This window comes from Saccostrea cucullata, unplaced genomic scaffold (assembly GCF_032062105.1).
Source record: "Saccostrea cucullata isolate Sc308-1 unplaced genomic scaffold, CSIRO_AGI_Scuc_v1 ctg8563, whole genome shotgun sequence".
NCBI classification, from domain to species: domain Eukaryota; kingdom Metazoa; phylum Mollusca; class Bivalvia; order Ostreida; family Ostreidae; genus Saccostrea; species Saccostrea cuccullata.
The window spans coordinates 22,114-39,424 of NW_026931652.1; the positions used below are offsets into that span (position 1 = coordinate 22,114).

At 34.1% G+C, this 17,311-nt stretch overlaps 1 protein-coding gene across 1 annotated transcript; it reads right to left on the reverse strand.

Moving 5' to 3' along the window:
* Window positions 1–531: 531 nt before the first annotated feature.
* On the reverse strand, window positions 532–2,130 carry LOC134233215 (uncharacterized). Its single transcript, XM_062715198.1, has one exon. It carries the CDS (start codon window positions 2,128–2,130, stop codon window positions 532–534), a length of 1,599 nt encoding a protein of 532 aa, XP_062571182.1.
* Window positions 2,131–17,311: the final 15,181 nt, after the last annotated feature.

The following is a 17,311-nucleotide window of genomic DNA, read 5'->3' on the forward strand; positions in this document are numbered from 1 at the left end:
GCCATATCTTTTGAACAGTAGACACCAGGACGTTTATACTTCACATATGTAATGTTTGTTAAAAGACCTTTCACTGGATACCAACAACCTTGACCCTTTGACCTTGACCTTGTAGATTTTCGTACTTGTGAAAAACTTTAACCTTGGCCATAATTTTTGAACAGTAAAGGATAGGGCTTTTATACTTCATATATGTAATCCTTGTGAAAAGACCCTGTTTTGTTTCAGTTAACAAAATGCCTCAAAGGTTCATAAAATTTATTCAGAATTCAACTTTCAAGGGTCTGGAGCAGACTTCATACATTCTCTTGTGAGACATTCTGTGAAAGCTACACAAAAAAATAAAAATACAAATTAATTCATGTAGATTCACAACTTCAGGTAATATAAATCAAAAACTACCAAGAAACTTATAAAGATTCATAGGTAAACATTACACAAATTAATCCTGACATTCAAAACTTATATTTGAGTTTCCTCTGTAAATTCTTCTACACTATCAATAGTTAAGCAACACATTATCAACTTGTTCTACTCAAATATACAAAATTTTAGTAGATCAATTGCATCCTCTGCAGATGAATGAGAGAAAAGAGCATCATCCACGTAGAAATTGCGATGCACGAATTCTTTCATGTCCGAGCCATATTGTTCCTCTGCTTCGTCAGCTGTACGACGTAGTCCATAGGTCGCCACCGCAGGGGAGGGACAATTACCAAAAACATGTACTTTCATTTGGTAGTCAACCAAAGGTTCGTCAAAGTTATTGTCTTTGTGCCAAATGAATCTCAAGTAACGTCTGTGTTCAATATCCACTAAGAAACTGTAAAACATCTGTTCGATGTCTGCAACTATTGCTACAGATTCTCTCCTGAATCTTAGCAACACACCAATAAGATTGTTCATTAAATCTGGTCCAGTCATTAGGACATCGTTGAGTGATACTCCGTCGCACTTCGCAGAAGAGTCAAAAACTCCGCGGATTTTGTCTCTCTTCTGGGGGTGGTAGACCCCAAACAAAGGTAAGTACCAGCACTCAGTGTTTGGTGGTAGCTGTGGTGCCAACTCGATGTGACCGGCTTCAAAAAGGTTCCTCATGAATTCAAGAAAATGAGTTTTCTTTAGAGGGTTCCTCATCAAACTCTTGTCAAGGCTGACTGCTCGATCCAAAGCTTGTTGTCGGTTGTTTGGTAAAGTAGGTCGTGTCCTCTTAAAGGGTAGCGGAGCACTCCAATGCCCCGAAGAGTCCTTTTTCATATCACTGTCCATCTGAGTCAAGAATAAGCGGTCCTCAACTGACAATGATGGTTGATTGTCTGTCGTGGTTCTTCTAAACACAGACTGGTTTTCAATACATTCTGTAATGTGCATCTTTTGGTCACATGGTATCCAGATGCCTTGAGATGGTTGTATGGAATTCGAGCACATGGTTTTCATAACATCAACAGATTTCGGTGTATGGATTCCATCCAAGCACGTCTCTCCTATGACAACCCAGGCTAATGGTAGCCGTTGAGCATATGGTTGTGAGGGATCACCTCGTATCTGGTCAAGGACATAATGTGCGCCCAAGAGATCCCTGCCAATCAGTAGTGATATATTTGCCGTATGGTCCATAGGTGGAATAAAGCTCGATATCTGAGCAAGATGAGGGTAATGAATGGCTACATCACAAGTTGGGATTTCGTGACGATTGTTCGGTATTGCACTACATTCAATTAAGGTAGGTAAACTGAAAGTAGTTTGTCTGTCCATCGAGTTAATCACAAAGCCATGAGAGCGTCTGCCACTGACAAAAGATGATCCGCTGCAAGTAGAGAGTTTGTAAGATTCGCAAGTACTGTTTGGGTCAAACATTTCAAAAAGTTCAGGTTTTGCCAGTGACTTGTTACTCTGCTCGTCAAGAATGGCGTACACATTAACAGGTGGGTGTTCGCTGTGCTTATGGTGAACGCTGACCAGTACAATCTTAGCACATGATTTGCCCCTGAAATCCCCACAAATTTCTGTACAAGCTGCGTTTAATTGTGTGGTCGTCTCAGCCGTCTGACGATGAAAAGCTGGTTTTTCACCGGTTAGTTTCTCCCCGCCATGATTCTGGGAGGGTCGGTTTGATGTGTCAAAATGCATGGCAGTGCAATGATGTCTGCTACCACAAGTATCACATTTCACTTTCACACGGCAGTCATTAGACAAATGTTTGCCATCACAACACTTAAAACACTGTCCATGTTTCCTTAAGATGTCCCTCTTTTCACCGATATTCTTTGTGTGGAAAACATTGCGTGGAGTGTGCAGAATTGTGGATAGCACAACGCACTTTTGTCTGACTCTCGTCTTGAAACACATCTGTTTTGTTGGAAGTAACAGTCTGTCTGTGAAATTGTTTGTTCGATTTTGTCTTCGGTGCTAAGTGATTCGGTTTAAATTCAAAGTCAAATCCTGGGTCATTCATCACATAGGCCGTTTCTTGGACGAAGGTACGAAATACACAAAATGGTGGATACACTACATCATTGTTTTTCTTGTATTGTATTGCCTTGTCACGCCACTTGTTCTGGACATGTATGGGAAGTTTGAGTAACACTGGTTTGACTCCATCTGATGTGTCAAAATAACTCAATGTCTTACTGTACTTGGGATTGTCTTTGACAGCATTTTTTTCATTCAGTGTGTCTGAGAGACAAAAGTAGTCTGGCCTGTTGTTGAAGTCAAATTTCTCCAAAACATCACTTAACTTTCTCTTCAAAGCTCTCGCAATGCGATCTGGGCTGCCGTAAAACGAATCCAATCTTTCCCACGCTTTCTGTACTCCCAAAGTAGAGTCACCAGTATTTGAGTTCTTTATGCTCTTCACTTGCTCATATGGTTTTCCTTCAAGATTTTTTATCATTAAGTCCAGTTCAATAGATGGGGATGCATCAATTTCCTTCATAACTTCCTGGAATGTAGACTTCCATGCTAGGTAAGACTCTGAGTCGCCAACGAATGGTTTAACTCTTTCCAATATGAAGCTTTTCTTGGTCAAAAAGTTTGTCATATCCATAAGAGCCTGGTTGATTCCGCTTTGCATGTTCGGCTCACACGCACTCGATTGTGACACAAAATTCTCAGGAAGAAAGAGTCGAGCACAAGGGTTCAGTGTGCTGTCTGGTGGGGCAGCATGTTTCCCAGTGGTTTCCGCAGCGGATGCCAGGTTATTCCGCCAAGTTTCCGTGACACGGAAACCCCCTACGCTCCGATTCCATAAGGTATCCCGAACCACGGAAACCTCTGTAAACCTGAAGTTTCCCGAACATCCATGTAGTTTCCCGTAATGGGAAACCTAAAGATTCCACTGGTTTCCAGAATCAGGAAACTTGATGGAATCGGAGCGTAGGGGGTTTCCGTGTCACGGAAACTTGGTGGAATCTTTAGGTTTCCTTTTACGGGAAACTACATGGAAGCTCGGGAAACCTCACCATTCCTATAGTTTCCGTGACTCAGGAAACCATATGGAATCGGAGCGTAGTGGTTTCCGTGGGATGGAAACTTGGTGGAATCTTAAGGTTTCCTTTTTAAGGAAACTACATGGAAGCTTGGGAAACCTCATGATTCCTAAAGTTTCCGTGACTCAGGAAACCACAGGGAATCGGAGTGTAGTGGTTTCCGTGGAATGAAAACTTGATGGAATCTTAAGGTTTCCTATTACGGGAAACTACATGGAAGCTCGTGAAACCTTACGATTCCTAAAGTTTCCTTGACTCAGGAAACTATATGGAACTTGTGTAGCAGTTTCTGTGTGGCAGAAACTTGGTGGAATTATCTGGGGTCCCATTCCTGGTTGAAGTTACTGGGAAACTTCAAGATTCCCCAACTTTTCTTAAGGAAGCGATGTGAAATTATGTGTATTCTTTCAAAAATCTATCAAAAAAATTATTAAATGTAAGAGAAAAAAAGCATTACCATTTTATATGTTTAATAATTCATTTGATGTACAAAAACTGTAACAGTATTTTTCAATGATATCAAAATACTAAATAAATTCATATATCTTAGATAAACAATGGAACAGTCTTTCACATTTAAGTCCATTCATAAGCGTCATTAAGTACTTCTTTCAACATCAGTTCCCTGGTATTTCCTTCACATCATCTATGATCTGCAATATTCATACAAAATTATCATATGATGTGTCAGAATTATAATGCTTGAATATAACTTAGAAATCTGAAAGATCAGCCAATGTTCTTTAATATACCAATATCAATAATTACTTTCCATGACCATGATACATATGATTTCAGCATTTAATGTGTCTCTTTAAAATTCAATGCTTTATGATAAGGAAAAATTTTTTACATAATATAAATAATGTTTTCAGCCTCATTATATCATTGAGAATATATTACAATTTCATAGAACCCTGCTTTAAGTTGAATTAGTTTGAGAGAAAATATACTCTTTATAATAACAAAAATATTAATAGAGAGAGAATTTTTTTAATTTTTGATATTTGACCTAAAAAATTGGTTGAAGATCATTGCAGACCCTCCACACCAATTGCATAAAAGCTAGATTACACCAAGGGAGAAATATACTCTGGACTACGACTTTGAATAAAGATATACAGTACATTTTGATACTGACCTTTGACCTAGAAAATTAGTCCAAGGTCACTCTTCATCCTCTATCCACAGGCTCTCTGTAGTTTAAGTTTGAGAGAGAAATATGCTCAGAACAAGTGATATCAGATGGCGTGATGGGTAGACACACTGTCTAAGGGCATCTACAGAACAGGTCTCTAAAAACAATGCAATATATATGTATTACAGTATGGATATACATGTACTTGTATGTTAATGATTTATCATATGCTGCATTGGACACATATGCTTTTATCATGGTGTAAGTATACATGTATATTATGAGTAATTTTATGCCAGTATTGCATGTACACTCGGTTTATAAACAAGTAATTTCAATTTTTTTTTTTACAAAAATTGACCAACATTATTTACATCCACTCATCATGTTCATGAATTGGTGGATCAAAATTCAGTCAGTTTTAGATCTCTATGATATACCATAGACAACTTTCACATTTACAAAAGTTATTCCCCTTTGCAGGGTCAATCTGGGGTCAATCGGCTTAAGACGCTGTTATCCCTCTATATAACCATACCAACTTTGAGGGTCAATACCTTGGAAGTGAAATCTGTATGAACATGTTCATTATGATTTTCATGTTACCCCATACTCTGGCCATACAGATACAGATCATAATTGTCCAATATCGTTTGAAGATTGAAAAAATACAAGTAACTTACAAAGGACAAAGTGAGAAAAATGAGCGATACACCGACAATTGGAGACAACTCTTAGCAATGTGAAATTTGTCTTATTGGTGATGACAATTCCTGTTTTAATGTCACTGAAAAATTAAGAGACATTAAAAATTTAAGCCCTATTGTCATGCATGCATGCTGTTTTTTTTAAGTATTTTCAACCAAACTATAAATTACAATTGCTTGTAATTGAAAGATGGATCCATTACACATTGCACCCCATTACTTTGAAAAAATGTAATGATTACAATGCATTACCATTACACATTACCATTACCCCAGGTCTGTTTTCAACCACATAACCTTTTACTATCATAAAATTTACCAAAATTTAATACTTCAAATAATTTCATTGAATACATGTATCTAAAAAATTGAGGAAACTCTAAAAACTTAGTGTCAGACTTACAGAAATTAATCTTTGGAAAGAAAAATTCTATCATATAAAGATGTGCATAATGAGCCTTTTTTATTCATGTAGAACATATAGTATGTGCATCATTTCCCCAAGAAATTTTCAAAGACAATGGACTATTTGTGAGCAGAAATCATTGCTGTTTACTTAATGCATTTGGAAAATTTATGAAAATAATCAAATAATTTCTTTATTTTTGATTTTAGATAATGCTAAAAATAATTTAATCTCTTACAAGTAATCCAACTGACTGTAAAATAAAATTTTTCTTAATCTCAATCTAAGGGCAGATCACTCTAACTGCATAAAACTACCCAATATCAAAGTAGAGCTCTTTAGTGTGCAGTTTTTAGAGCTTCCTTAAAGTCATCAAAATACTGACCAGCAAGAAATAAGTAAATAACATTTCCTCTTTTTCATTCAAATTTTTTGAGAGATCTCAAAGTTTTTTCCTCTTCAATTCAGGTTCGAGATGACAAAGTTTTACTGTAGTGTATGTATTAGAGAACCGATTGTATGTCAATCACGACAATACATACATAACATGGAGGGGGGCAAATTGTTTCAGCCGTAGCTTTTACATAAAACTTCTTGTAGCTCACAGCTGATAAACCACAGCTCAGAATTTAAAATTTAGAATCATTTTTTTTTCAGGCAATTGTTATACATGTACATACCAATCATGATTTAATTACCACTTACCAAATGACCACATCCTGAATCATCATACATTTTATATGATTTTATCTCACTGGTTTTCTTTTAAAGTCATGCAGTTTTCTTCTCTCTGAAATGATAAATTATGTTAAGGTACTATTGCATTCTAAGGCCAAAAAAAATAATAGTCTTGTTTCCTGCTACCAGCCAGAAAAAAATAGGGTAGGTAGGTAGGAAAATTATTTTATTTTTTAATTTTATTTTATTCTTTCCAACAGTATTTTTTTGGATATGAACTACTACAAAACCAAATTGAACATGTCATAGCTTAGATAGCTAAGGTCAATATCATCTTTAAAAGTGAAATTCCATGTCTTTTGATGCACAACTCAAGTGGAATTTTACGAAAGTCCATATTTTAAACATATATTTCATGAAATACAACTTGAGAATATATAATTTTTTTCACTTTTGAAACATGAAATTTCTAAAATTTAGAATTTTTTCCCCAAAAGCTAAAAAAAACTTTAGAGTCGGGTGCAAAAAAATAGGGTAGGTCGGGTAGCAGGAAACAAGACTATTTTTTATTTTGGCCTAATTTAAACTAATTATGTAATAGCATTAGCAACAACAGGGATGGGCAAAAAAAAAAAAAACAAGGTGCGCTTGTAAAACACTATGTGCCCGGCGGCAACAAAGTTTCGAAAAAGCAATTTTTTTAGCATATAGGTAACAGTCAAGATCACATAATCATTGTCCTTGTTGTCACGTGAAAGCACTTCATAAGTGGAGTATGCATACTAAATATGATGTCACTATCTCATATAGTTCTAAAGTTATGGTGAAGGTTTAAGTTGACAACAGACAGACACTGAGATAAACAGTTATGGCAAAAGTTCGAAAAAGCTATTTTAACATATAATTACAGTCAAAGTCACAAGGTCATTGACCTTGTTGCATTTCAAAGAACTTAATTATCGTAGTATGCATACCAAATATGAAGTCTCTATCTCTCACAGTTCAAAAGTCATGGCCATGGTTAAAGTTGACAACAGACAGAAAGGACAAAATCAATACACGTGCCGAATCTATCAATTCAGGCATATAAAAATTTCAAACAAATGAGCATCAACTAGTTTGTACCATTCTACTTCTCCTATGTCAGGACAACCATCACTAATTCACTATTTCATACAAGTCTTTTTTTCAAAATATTTAATCTAATGCAATAGCTCACCAGCAGAATATGATATGTGCTCGACTCATTGTTTGCCTGCACCACAGTTATGTAGAATGTGGCGTATGTTATAAACTTATAATTATATTCAGATATAAGAAGCATGTTATTTTTTATGACAGCTAAGTCTGTTCGGTTAGACAATACCATGTACACTGTACATGTATGTAAGTAGTTTAATTGTGCTTGATTATTGACTTATTTTCTTCTCAACTTAACGGGGCTGGGGTGTGGCAGCCATTTTCAGACTATTTTTATCTCCTTTAAAAGAAGAGCACCATATACAGATATAAAAAATGATCAAATTTTAAAAATAAAATATCTGAATTTTTTCCTTGCCAAATGATAGTTGACAGCTTAAGATACCGTATGTAAAAAAATAAGTTAAATCTGGTGGTTAATTTATGATTAATTTGTTGACCCCCCAGCCTCCTTAAAGCTGAACACAACTCGTAAATAGGCATACGCCATTTTCGATAGCATTATCTATGATACATCAATACTAGGGTATACTCGTTGCAATCATTACACCTGACTGCTTTATTGTCACGGGTATTGGCGTGGAATAGCAACCCGTGATCGTGCTGGTTATCTTGCATTACCTTTTTTTACATTTTATTGCAGTTACGTTTATCTGTGTTTTTTGTATATTTTACTGACTTATAAAACTATAATTGTTATAAACTTATTTGGTGTCTTATTTTCCTGCATTAGATGAAGTATTACGTTATTACTCTCGCTACCGAGTTCTTCTGTATAGCATACGTCCGTCTTCACCAGTGTAGACTGATGACACTGAACAGTGACCAACTGCTGCCCTATTTATAGCGGTCTGCAGAGAAGATAGACTGGGGAACAAAAATGGCGGACAGATTCCTTTTACGAATCGTATTCAGCTTTAAAGTGTTCTGTATTTTATTACCAAGTTTGTAATAAGCATTTTGAAACATACTATCAATATTAATTCACTATGAAGGCTTAATTTTCTTTTTTTACATCTTCATCTCAGCAGGTTAGACAGTACAAAAAAATCTTTTGAGCAGTAAACTATTTCAATAAACAAACCTATTCTCTTCAGAGAAGTGGACAGGCTTTCACCTACATTCACTTTTTTATGTATATTTTCCCTCCATATCATCATCATGCATATGATTAAGGGTTATGCTACAGTATTGGCTACAATCTATTCCAACTGTTCTGAATGATGATATCCTCCATGATGATGATAATCGGATAAGCTGAGATTGAAGACACTATTTGTAAAAATATTGATGCTTTTATCAAGGTTTTGAACCAAAGTATTTCATTCATACCTTGCCATAAGTCATAAGTTCCAAAAATCAAAAGAGTTGGCTATCCGAAAACGGAAAGTCATCAGAATTCAAACCGGATGTACTACAGTCTGAATTTAATGGGGTTTATCCAATATGGATAAACCTGGTTATTTCGTGCAGCTTAATGTTTTACATGCAAAGATAGATAACTCTTAGTTTCGTAACATTGAACGTCATAAATCATCGGGCTCGGTGCTTAAAAAATTCTTGATATTTCTTGTATGCGCATGTCTTCTAGAATATTCCTTTTGAATCTGTAAATTGAACGAAGCAGACGCAAAGATTTTTTAAAAGAATTAATCGATCATCATCTGCTGATTTATTGTCAAATACAAGTAAATATGTTACGTGTATCAAGAGCTTCGAAGGCCAGAAGACCTTATTTCAGAGAAATCACAAGAAGTTCCGTATCCAGACCTAAAACAGAGAAGGCCTAGCTGTAGAAACTCATGCAGTTCTGAACATGATGTCGCCATTGTCGAGCAGGCACCTGACTCAGAGTCACTGTAACTTCCTTAGTTTACCTGTTACCTGCTAATCCAGCTCAACATAATCGAGGTACAGTTTAATTTGACCCAAATCCTTTTATTAATTATCATATTTTTAATTTTTACGAATTTCCATACAATGCAACATTCAAATGACGTCATATTTGTTATCAAGGGGAACCCTATGCATGTTTTTCACAAAATATGACACCTTTTTTCCACCATTGCTATTTGCCAAAACCAATATCGAGTGTTTTGTGTATTTCTGCACATTTGGGAATTTGCCTAAATCTAATGCACGTGTATACGTCGTGGTTTAAACCAGAATTACAAAGTTAACTTGCTTTAAAAAACCAAGACCCTGCATAAATAGTCTATAAACTATCCATCTAGGCTTCACAGTAATAATTTGGGATTTCCATCGTTTGTTATGTTTTCTACGGTGATCTAGTAATGCCATTTTTATATAATTTTCAATAAAAATATCGGGGTTTGTTAAAAAAAAAAAAAAATCGTCCCATTACATGTTCATAAACATTTAATTTCTTTAAATATACACTAAATTATACATGTACATAGAATTAATTTTTTAATAATTGAATTAATCGAATAATTAAACGTTTAACAATATTTTGTTTTTCTAAACGACTCCCAAAATGATTAAATAAATAAATAAAAATAAGGTATTCTAGACTTATTGATTTGTAATTAATATTAATTTTATTTCTTGGGAATTTTAATTGTAGGACACGTCACACCATTTCCTAGTCGTGTATGGCAGGAATAATCTATAAGATTCATGCACTTCAATTTTATTTAGATAGTTCAATGGTTGGTTACGTGTGGTGTTTAGTAAACATTGGTCTTGCCCACAATGACATTGACCGTTGACTGGCCTGAGGAGTAATGCAGGGATATCGCCTTCCTAAAATTTGTATCTGTTGTACTAAGGATTATGATCTGGGCTGAAAGTTTAAATTAAATTTAAAAAAAAAAAAAAAAAAACCAACTTCATATTGACAATTTTTCTTTGGTTTATAGCAATTTAATCCCAAATCATCCAAAAAAAAAAAAAAAAAAGAATTATGGCATTAGTCGGGATGTTAGTTATGCAGATTTTTTAAGTTTAATGTACATTTAAAAGCAACATATACAAGGTATATTATAAAATAATGATAATAAATAAATTCCATACACTATTTCTCGGTTTATGTGGACCAGGTTTCATTACAGTACCTTTTCCCTCCATGTACATGTACCTATTCAGTTTTGCATCTAACTATTTAGGAGCCAGCTGTAGCCAGTCTCCTTCAAACTGGTGTATCTCAAAATACAGAAAGCAAAAGTCTTTTTTCAATTTCAGGCAACAGGTATCATTTCAGCAGATCTGGTCCCCTCCTTTTGATCATATGATTAATTTTATAGCATATATATGTCAGAGTATTATGGCTTTTCTACCGTCAACTGTTATTTATCAGGAATCAGTTTTGTCATCAACTTGCATGGTTGACAGAATCCAATCGATTCATTTATTATTAATAAGATATGGGTTGGTTACAAGAGATGTAACTAATGCGTCTCAGGATATAAGAAAACTATTATATTACCTATGTTGGATAACATTGTCAGTGTTTTGCCAGATTTGTGTTCTGATTTTGAAACTGCTTTATTTAAGTCTGCTTTTACATGATTTTGAAGCTGCTTTATTTAAGTTTGCTTTTACATGATTTTGAAGCGGCTTTATTTAAGTCTGCTTTTACATGAGCTTTCTTTGCATTACTAAAAGTGAGTAAAATAGTGGCTTTGGTATCAAGCATATATAATTGTCTCTTGTGATACCATTCAAGTTTTTTGTTACAACATTTTAGACTGGCCAAACTGGTTCGGGAACATGTTTGCATTTTGAAAAATATTACAATATGATTGTTTCAATCTTTGCAGAATTTTGCTGTATTATGTACAAATATTGATAGGGCGTCTCAATTTTCACATTTAAACTCAAAACCCTTATCCCAATATCAGTTTCCGTCCATCTTAAGGTATTCAATGTATAATGAAGGGATTTTCGACAATTTTAGATAAAGATAAAAGTGAAATGAACCAAAATTCGCTAGACTAATAACATGTATTGAGACGGTCATTTTGCACATTGAAAGTTTCTAAGAGTTACCTGGCCTTGATTAAAAAAAAAAAAAAAAATTATTTATCTAAATTTCTTCGGTATTATTCACTTTATATCATATTTTAATAAACAAACAAACGCATATTTTCATCAAGAGATAATATTCGGATTAGTTTGAAATTCAGATTACTTCTTAAAATATCTTTCAAACACATATGCGCTGTCCATAGACTTTAATATTAAAATCAAGATGCAATTAATTGGATAGTAATCAACATGTAAATTCCTTGTTGGAACATTTTTGTTTGACAACATCTTCAAATTATAACTAAAATATTGCCGACTAGGCGTAGAACAATAAAAATTAATCAATCAAAATATTTTGCTACTATGATTTAAAATATTGGACTATTTATTTCTTAGGTACAAAATATGGTCGTTATACATTGTATAAACTTTAAACAAAGCTTTGCAGTTTTTGAATATTCAGTCAACTGAAGTTAAGACGTACTGATTTTTCACATTGGGGTTGCAACCCACTTGTATACAAAAGTGTTTACAGAGGAAAATATTACGCAGATCGGAAGGTGGCAGTTGGGCGCCAGGGCTGTGTATTGAGCAAAATTAAAAAAAAAAAAAAAAATTAGATACGATACGATACAATAATTTTTTTTTCTAAAGATATATGCGATATATTGGATTCTATTAGAAGTCAATCATAAAAGGCTTATAAATCATTTAACGTATGAATTTCATAAAAATTAAGTGTTTCATTGTCATTACAACTTACACCTCAAATTAAAACTTTTAATGACTATCAAATCAAAACTTTTAATGACTGTAAAATCAACATTTTAAATTAAAATTGTCTATGCTTTAGTAATAATTCTAAAAATTGTGTTATTGCCTTAAAAAATTGAATGATTATTTAACAGATTTAATTAGTGAAATATGATCTTTGGTGATTGAAGTTCCAATCTTTTTAACAGAATTAGAAGAAAAAATGCCTGTCCGATACGTATTGGAAGTAAATTTTCGATACGATATGTTTCTTGTATATTGATACGTATCGATGAATTGATGAAACCCTACAGTCAGCAGCCTGCAAATCCTACATAAGTCCATTGTTGTAAATTTACCTTCTGTTTATATATATGTTTTATATTATGACACAACTTTGCAATTCAAATATTGCTTTGACATTTACTTAGTATTCCCACAAACTTTTATTACATATATGGTCACATATTTTGCCTCAAAATAATTGATAAATTGCCTTGCAAATTTAGAATGACAGAAGTGTAGACATAGGATTAATAGTGCATGTGCTACATTTGTTGTAAGTAAGTTTAAGGGTCATGGTGCATCAATCAGTTATCCACATATTAGGACGCATTGCAAGGGAGATACTGGAGTTTTTCAGATTTGGGAAACAATTTTATTTATACTTTGAGAAATGATATCAATTGTGTAATTTTGTTTTGTGAACATTTCTGCGATGCTTGTCATGAGCCCCATTGTGTGCGAGTTGCACATTTATCATTTTCAATGCAATTTGCATTAATTTTCAAATTTCAATCTTAAGGCGCAATTTGTGCCTTTCACTTACCAATTTGGTTATTTGGTGCGATTTGTACCTAATTTGTGCACGATTTGTGCTTTTATTGTTGATCTGGGTGCCAATTTTAGTTTGAGACGGATGGGTCATGCGACTATGTCCCTTGACCCATTTGGCTTAATACATATATTTTGGTACGATTTGTACCTAATTTGTGCACGATTTGTGCTGTTCTTACTTTGGGCCGCAAAATTGCCGCCCCAATTTTAGTTTGTGGCGGATGGGTCACGTGACTTTGTCACTTGACCCATTTGGCATAATTTTGCAAAGAATGCTGTCTCCGGGGGGTACTGTTTTTTCCAGACTCCTTGGATCAAGGTGGTATTTCTCTTGCTCATCATCTATATTCATTTACCTATGCTGCCATATAATCATAATGATCGGCGCATACATTGTGTTATATCTAATTTATTATTAAATGGCCATGACAAGCACGCCAAAACAAATAAAGTCTTCTTTTTATTGACTGTATTTTCAGACTTCGTAAACCTTTTACTGGGGTTAATCTGATCAAGTTTGTTTCTGTTATTGTCTTGGTCCAATGTCACAAAATAATGGGGTTTATCCAATATGGATAAACCTGGTTATTTCGTGCAGCTTAATGTTTTACATGCAAAGATAGATAACTCTTAGTTTCGTAACATTGAACGTCATAAATCATCGGGCTCGGTGCTTAAAAAATTCTTGATATTTCTTGTATGCGCATGTCTTCTAGAATATTCCTTTTGAATCTGTAAATTGAACGAAGCAGACGCAAAGATTTTTTAAAACCCACCCTCCCTCCCCTTAATTTTATATTTTATCCCCCTTTAGCACCTCTGCCATTCTTCTAATGCATTTTCATTACAACTGTTTTTTTTTCCGGTTGTTTTTTCGTTTTCTTTTAATTTCTCGTTTCAGCGTCATGGCATGGATCGGATCCACCAGCTTGTTGATGTGCTTTGCGGACCTTCCATGTTGATGTGCTTTGCGGACCTTCAATGTTCCAGTTGCGTGTGGCTATTGACTTTGTTAGGCATAATTTTGCAAAGAATGCTGTCTCCGGGGGTACTGTTTTTTCCAGACTCCTTGGATCAAGGTGGTATTTCTCTTGCTCATCATCTATATTCATTTACCTATGCTGCCATATAATCATAATGATCGGCGCATACATTGTGTTATATCTAATTTATTATTAAATGGCCATGACAAGCACGCCAAAACAAATAAAGTCTTCTTTTTATTGACTGTATTTTCAGACTTCGTAAACCTTTTACTGGGGTTAATCTGATCAAGTTTGTTTCTGTTATTGTCTTGGTCCAATGTCACAAAATAACTACGAAACCATGCTCGGTATAACTATTATCATCCGGATAATTTGAGCGGGGTTAAAAATATTTTTTTGTTTAAATCCGAAAAGTATTCATTTATATTTAGAGAGAGAATATACATATTGAGCATACATTTTAATAAACATGGTGAAAGGCGAAACGTTGCCATTTTACAACATACGGTGCCTTGGGACCTCTATAATCTATTTTAAGTTATGTTGTATCACTGTCTCAAATCTCTCTCTCTCTCTCCCTCTCTCTCTCTTGCAATATGTTAACAATTTAAAACTTAGATATCCAACTTTTTAAAATGGCGTCAGAACAAAAGTTGCCTACGATAGTGAAGATTTGTTGTTGCCAAATATTACAATTATTTGCCGTAAAAAGTTAACAAAAATATACGTACATTAATCCTTGGTCGTTGGTCATTGCATTTATCACAGTCTTAAAGACACTGGGTGGTGAAAACATCAACTTTTCACATTTAAGAGCTGCTTACACCTTCTTCTTCTTCCTTCTCAATCCTCAAAAAAGGGCGCCTCGGGAAATTGACCAATGAAATAAAGCGCCTGCAGAGCGATGCAGGATGGGAAAATAAACTGTTTACATTCACTATGATTATGTGTGATTATGAGATTTTATATTGGAATTTAGAAGTTTTCCCCTGTTCGTGGAATAAAAAAAAGGGGCTCCTATTAAAATATTTTTTGTCGATATGATGTGTAGGCCTAGTATATTTAGATAAAAAGCGGTTAAATACGTGAGAGCAGAGAAAAATTATGTTTCTTGCGTGACACCTCAACTTATTTGCCCTCGGGATGAGGGGTTCGGCGCGGGGCTTGGTTGTTGGTAGTGGCCGTCCTAGCTGAAAGTACCACCCCCCCCCCCACCTCCCCGCTACTTTTAACTGTTATAATTATGAATTTATAATGTCACATGAAAAGATGTTAAACCTTTAAAAGTACATTTTTTTTTAATTGCGAATGTTCCACAGGAATCCTTAAAGGCATGAAAATGAGTTACAATTATAATACATGTATAATTAACAATAACCGTCCTTATTTTTTTTATATTTCAATAGTGATGATTGAAAAGTTCGGTGTTTAATAATTAATTGCTTATAATTTTTGGGGGGATTAAAATACTACTAGAACTCCCTCCTTTTCTGGTTTTAATTAGATTTTGAGCCTGCTATCAATATACATGTACTGTATTATTACTGGTGGACCTTCTAGACGTTTCTCTATTTGCTACATGTAGGCCTAAATTGTACTTGAAACTTCTTTGCCTTTAGCTTATAACTTTCCCACATCATTTTAACAGGTAAAATTGTTAAATGAATTAGGATGTTGAAAATCTTTTTCTTAGGAGAGTTACATGTATCTCAAGATGGAATAAAACTTACATCTAATCAAAGGCAAGAAAATATAATAGTATTTTAATTCAGTATTTACTCGTGATGGGTATAAGTGAGGTCATGGGAAAAATCATGTCAAAAGTCAACTAGATACTCGTTGATGTACAGGGCTGTACTTATGCGTATACAGCTTTAGCTGGTCCCGCCCTGTATTTCTTTTAATGGTTTTTTTTTCGTTAAGAAATCTGGTAAGGTATGCTAGTAAAAAAAATCCCGGTAATTTTATTACCCTAACGGAAATTACTTTCCTACAGGCCTGAAGTTCGAGTCTATTAGTCAAATTTAAGAATGTCACGCATCTTTTTTAAAAAGAGTAGCATGTCGGGGAATAAAAATAAAGTAATGTACAATTTAGATAAAGAAAATTAATGTTTGTTGAAGTATTGACAAACTTCATACCTTTATATAATGAAATCAACAAAAACTGCACAAAAATACAATCGTGACAATTATACAATTAATTCTTTTAATAGATTGCCTCAAGTTAGCATCCACTACTTTAAAAGCCGTTGTTCTTCAGGAAAACAAAATGATGCAAAATATTATAGACTTTTCTTTATCTAGAGAAATGGCCTTTGGAGAAAAGAATGGCTGAAATTCTTAAAGTTTGTTAAATATATGTGCATGATCATATGTGCATTTAGGACCCTACATTGTAATTTTATGCGAAAAGTGCAGACGTTTACTACACGGGGATCTGCGTACATATAAACAAAAAAGGAAAAAAAAGTTTTATGTAATGAATATTATAACATTATTTAATAAATGCCTTTGTATAGTACGTTGGATTACAAATTTCACACAAAAACTCATCAAGACTATTAAATACAGTGTTGATTTCACATTGATTTATTAACTAATTCTGATTTAATATAATTATACACGACGAGAATTTAGATCTAATCAATACCTATAGAAAATTATTTAATTTCTAAAGAGCATAGTTTTTTCAAATCAGTAATGAAAACTGAAATAAAAATTCTAAATAGTTCGTTCTTTCATTGAACATCTTAAAATAAATGTATGTTATTTTATAAATATGTTCTCTTGTATAACTTTGTTTATGAAATATACAATTTTTTAATTGATAAAAAAACACAAATCGTCATCTTAATTCAAACGAATTTTCGGTCGGAGGCTGTGTGTGTACATGCTCGACAACAGCCCATTGTTCCCTTTAGGCAGAAAACCGTCTCAATTCACATAGAATATACAAAAAATACACAGTGACAGGTGTCTTCGCGGCACGTGTCTCCACCTGATATGGCACGTGAGGACAGGTGCCCGTAGTTATTACACAGGCCGACTATAGTGATTTCTTCCAGTGTGGTTTTATTTTTATTATTTTTTATTTGAATGGGGGGGGGGGGGGGGCTTCTCTAGGAA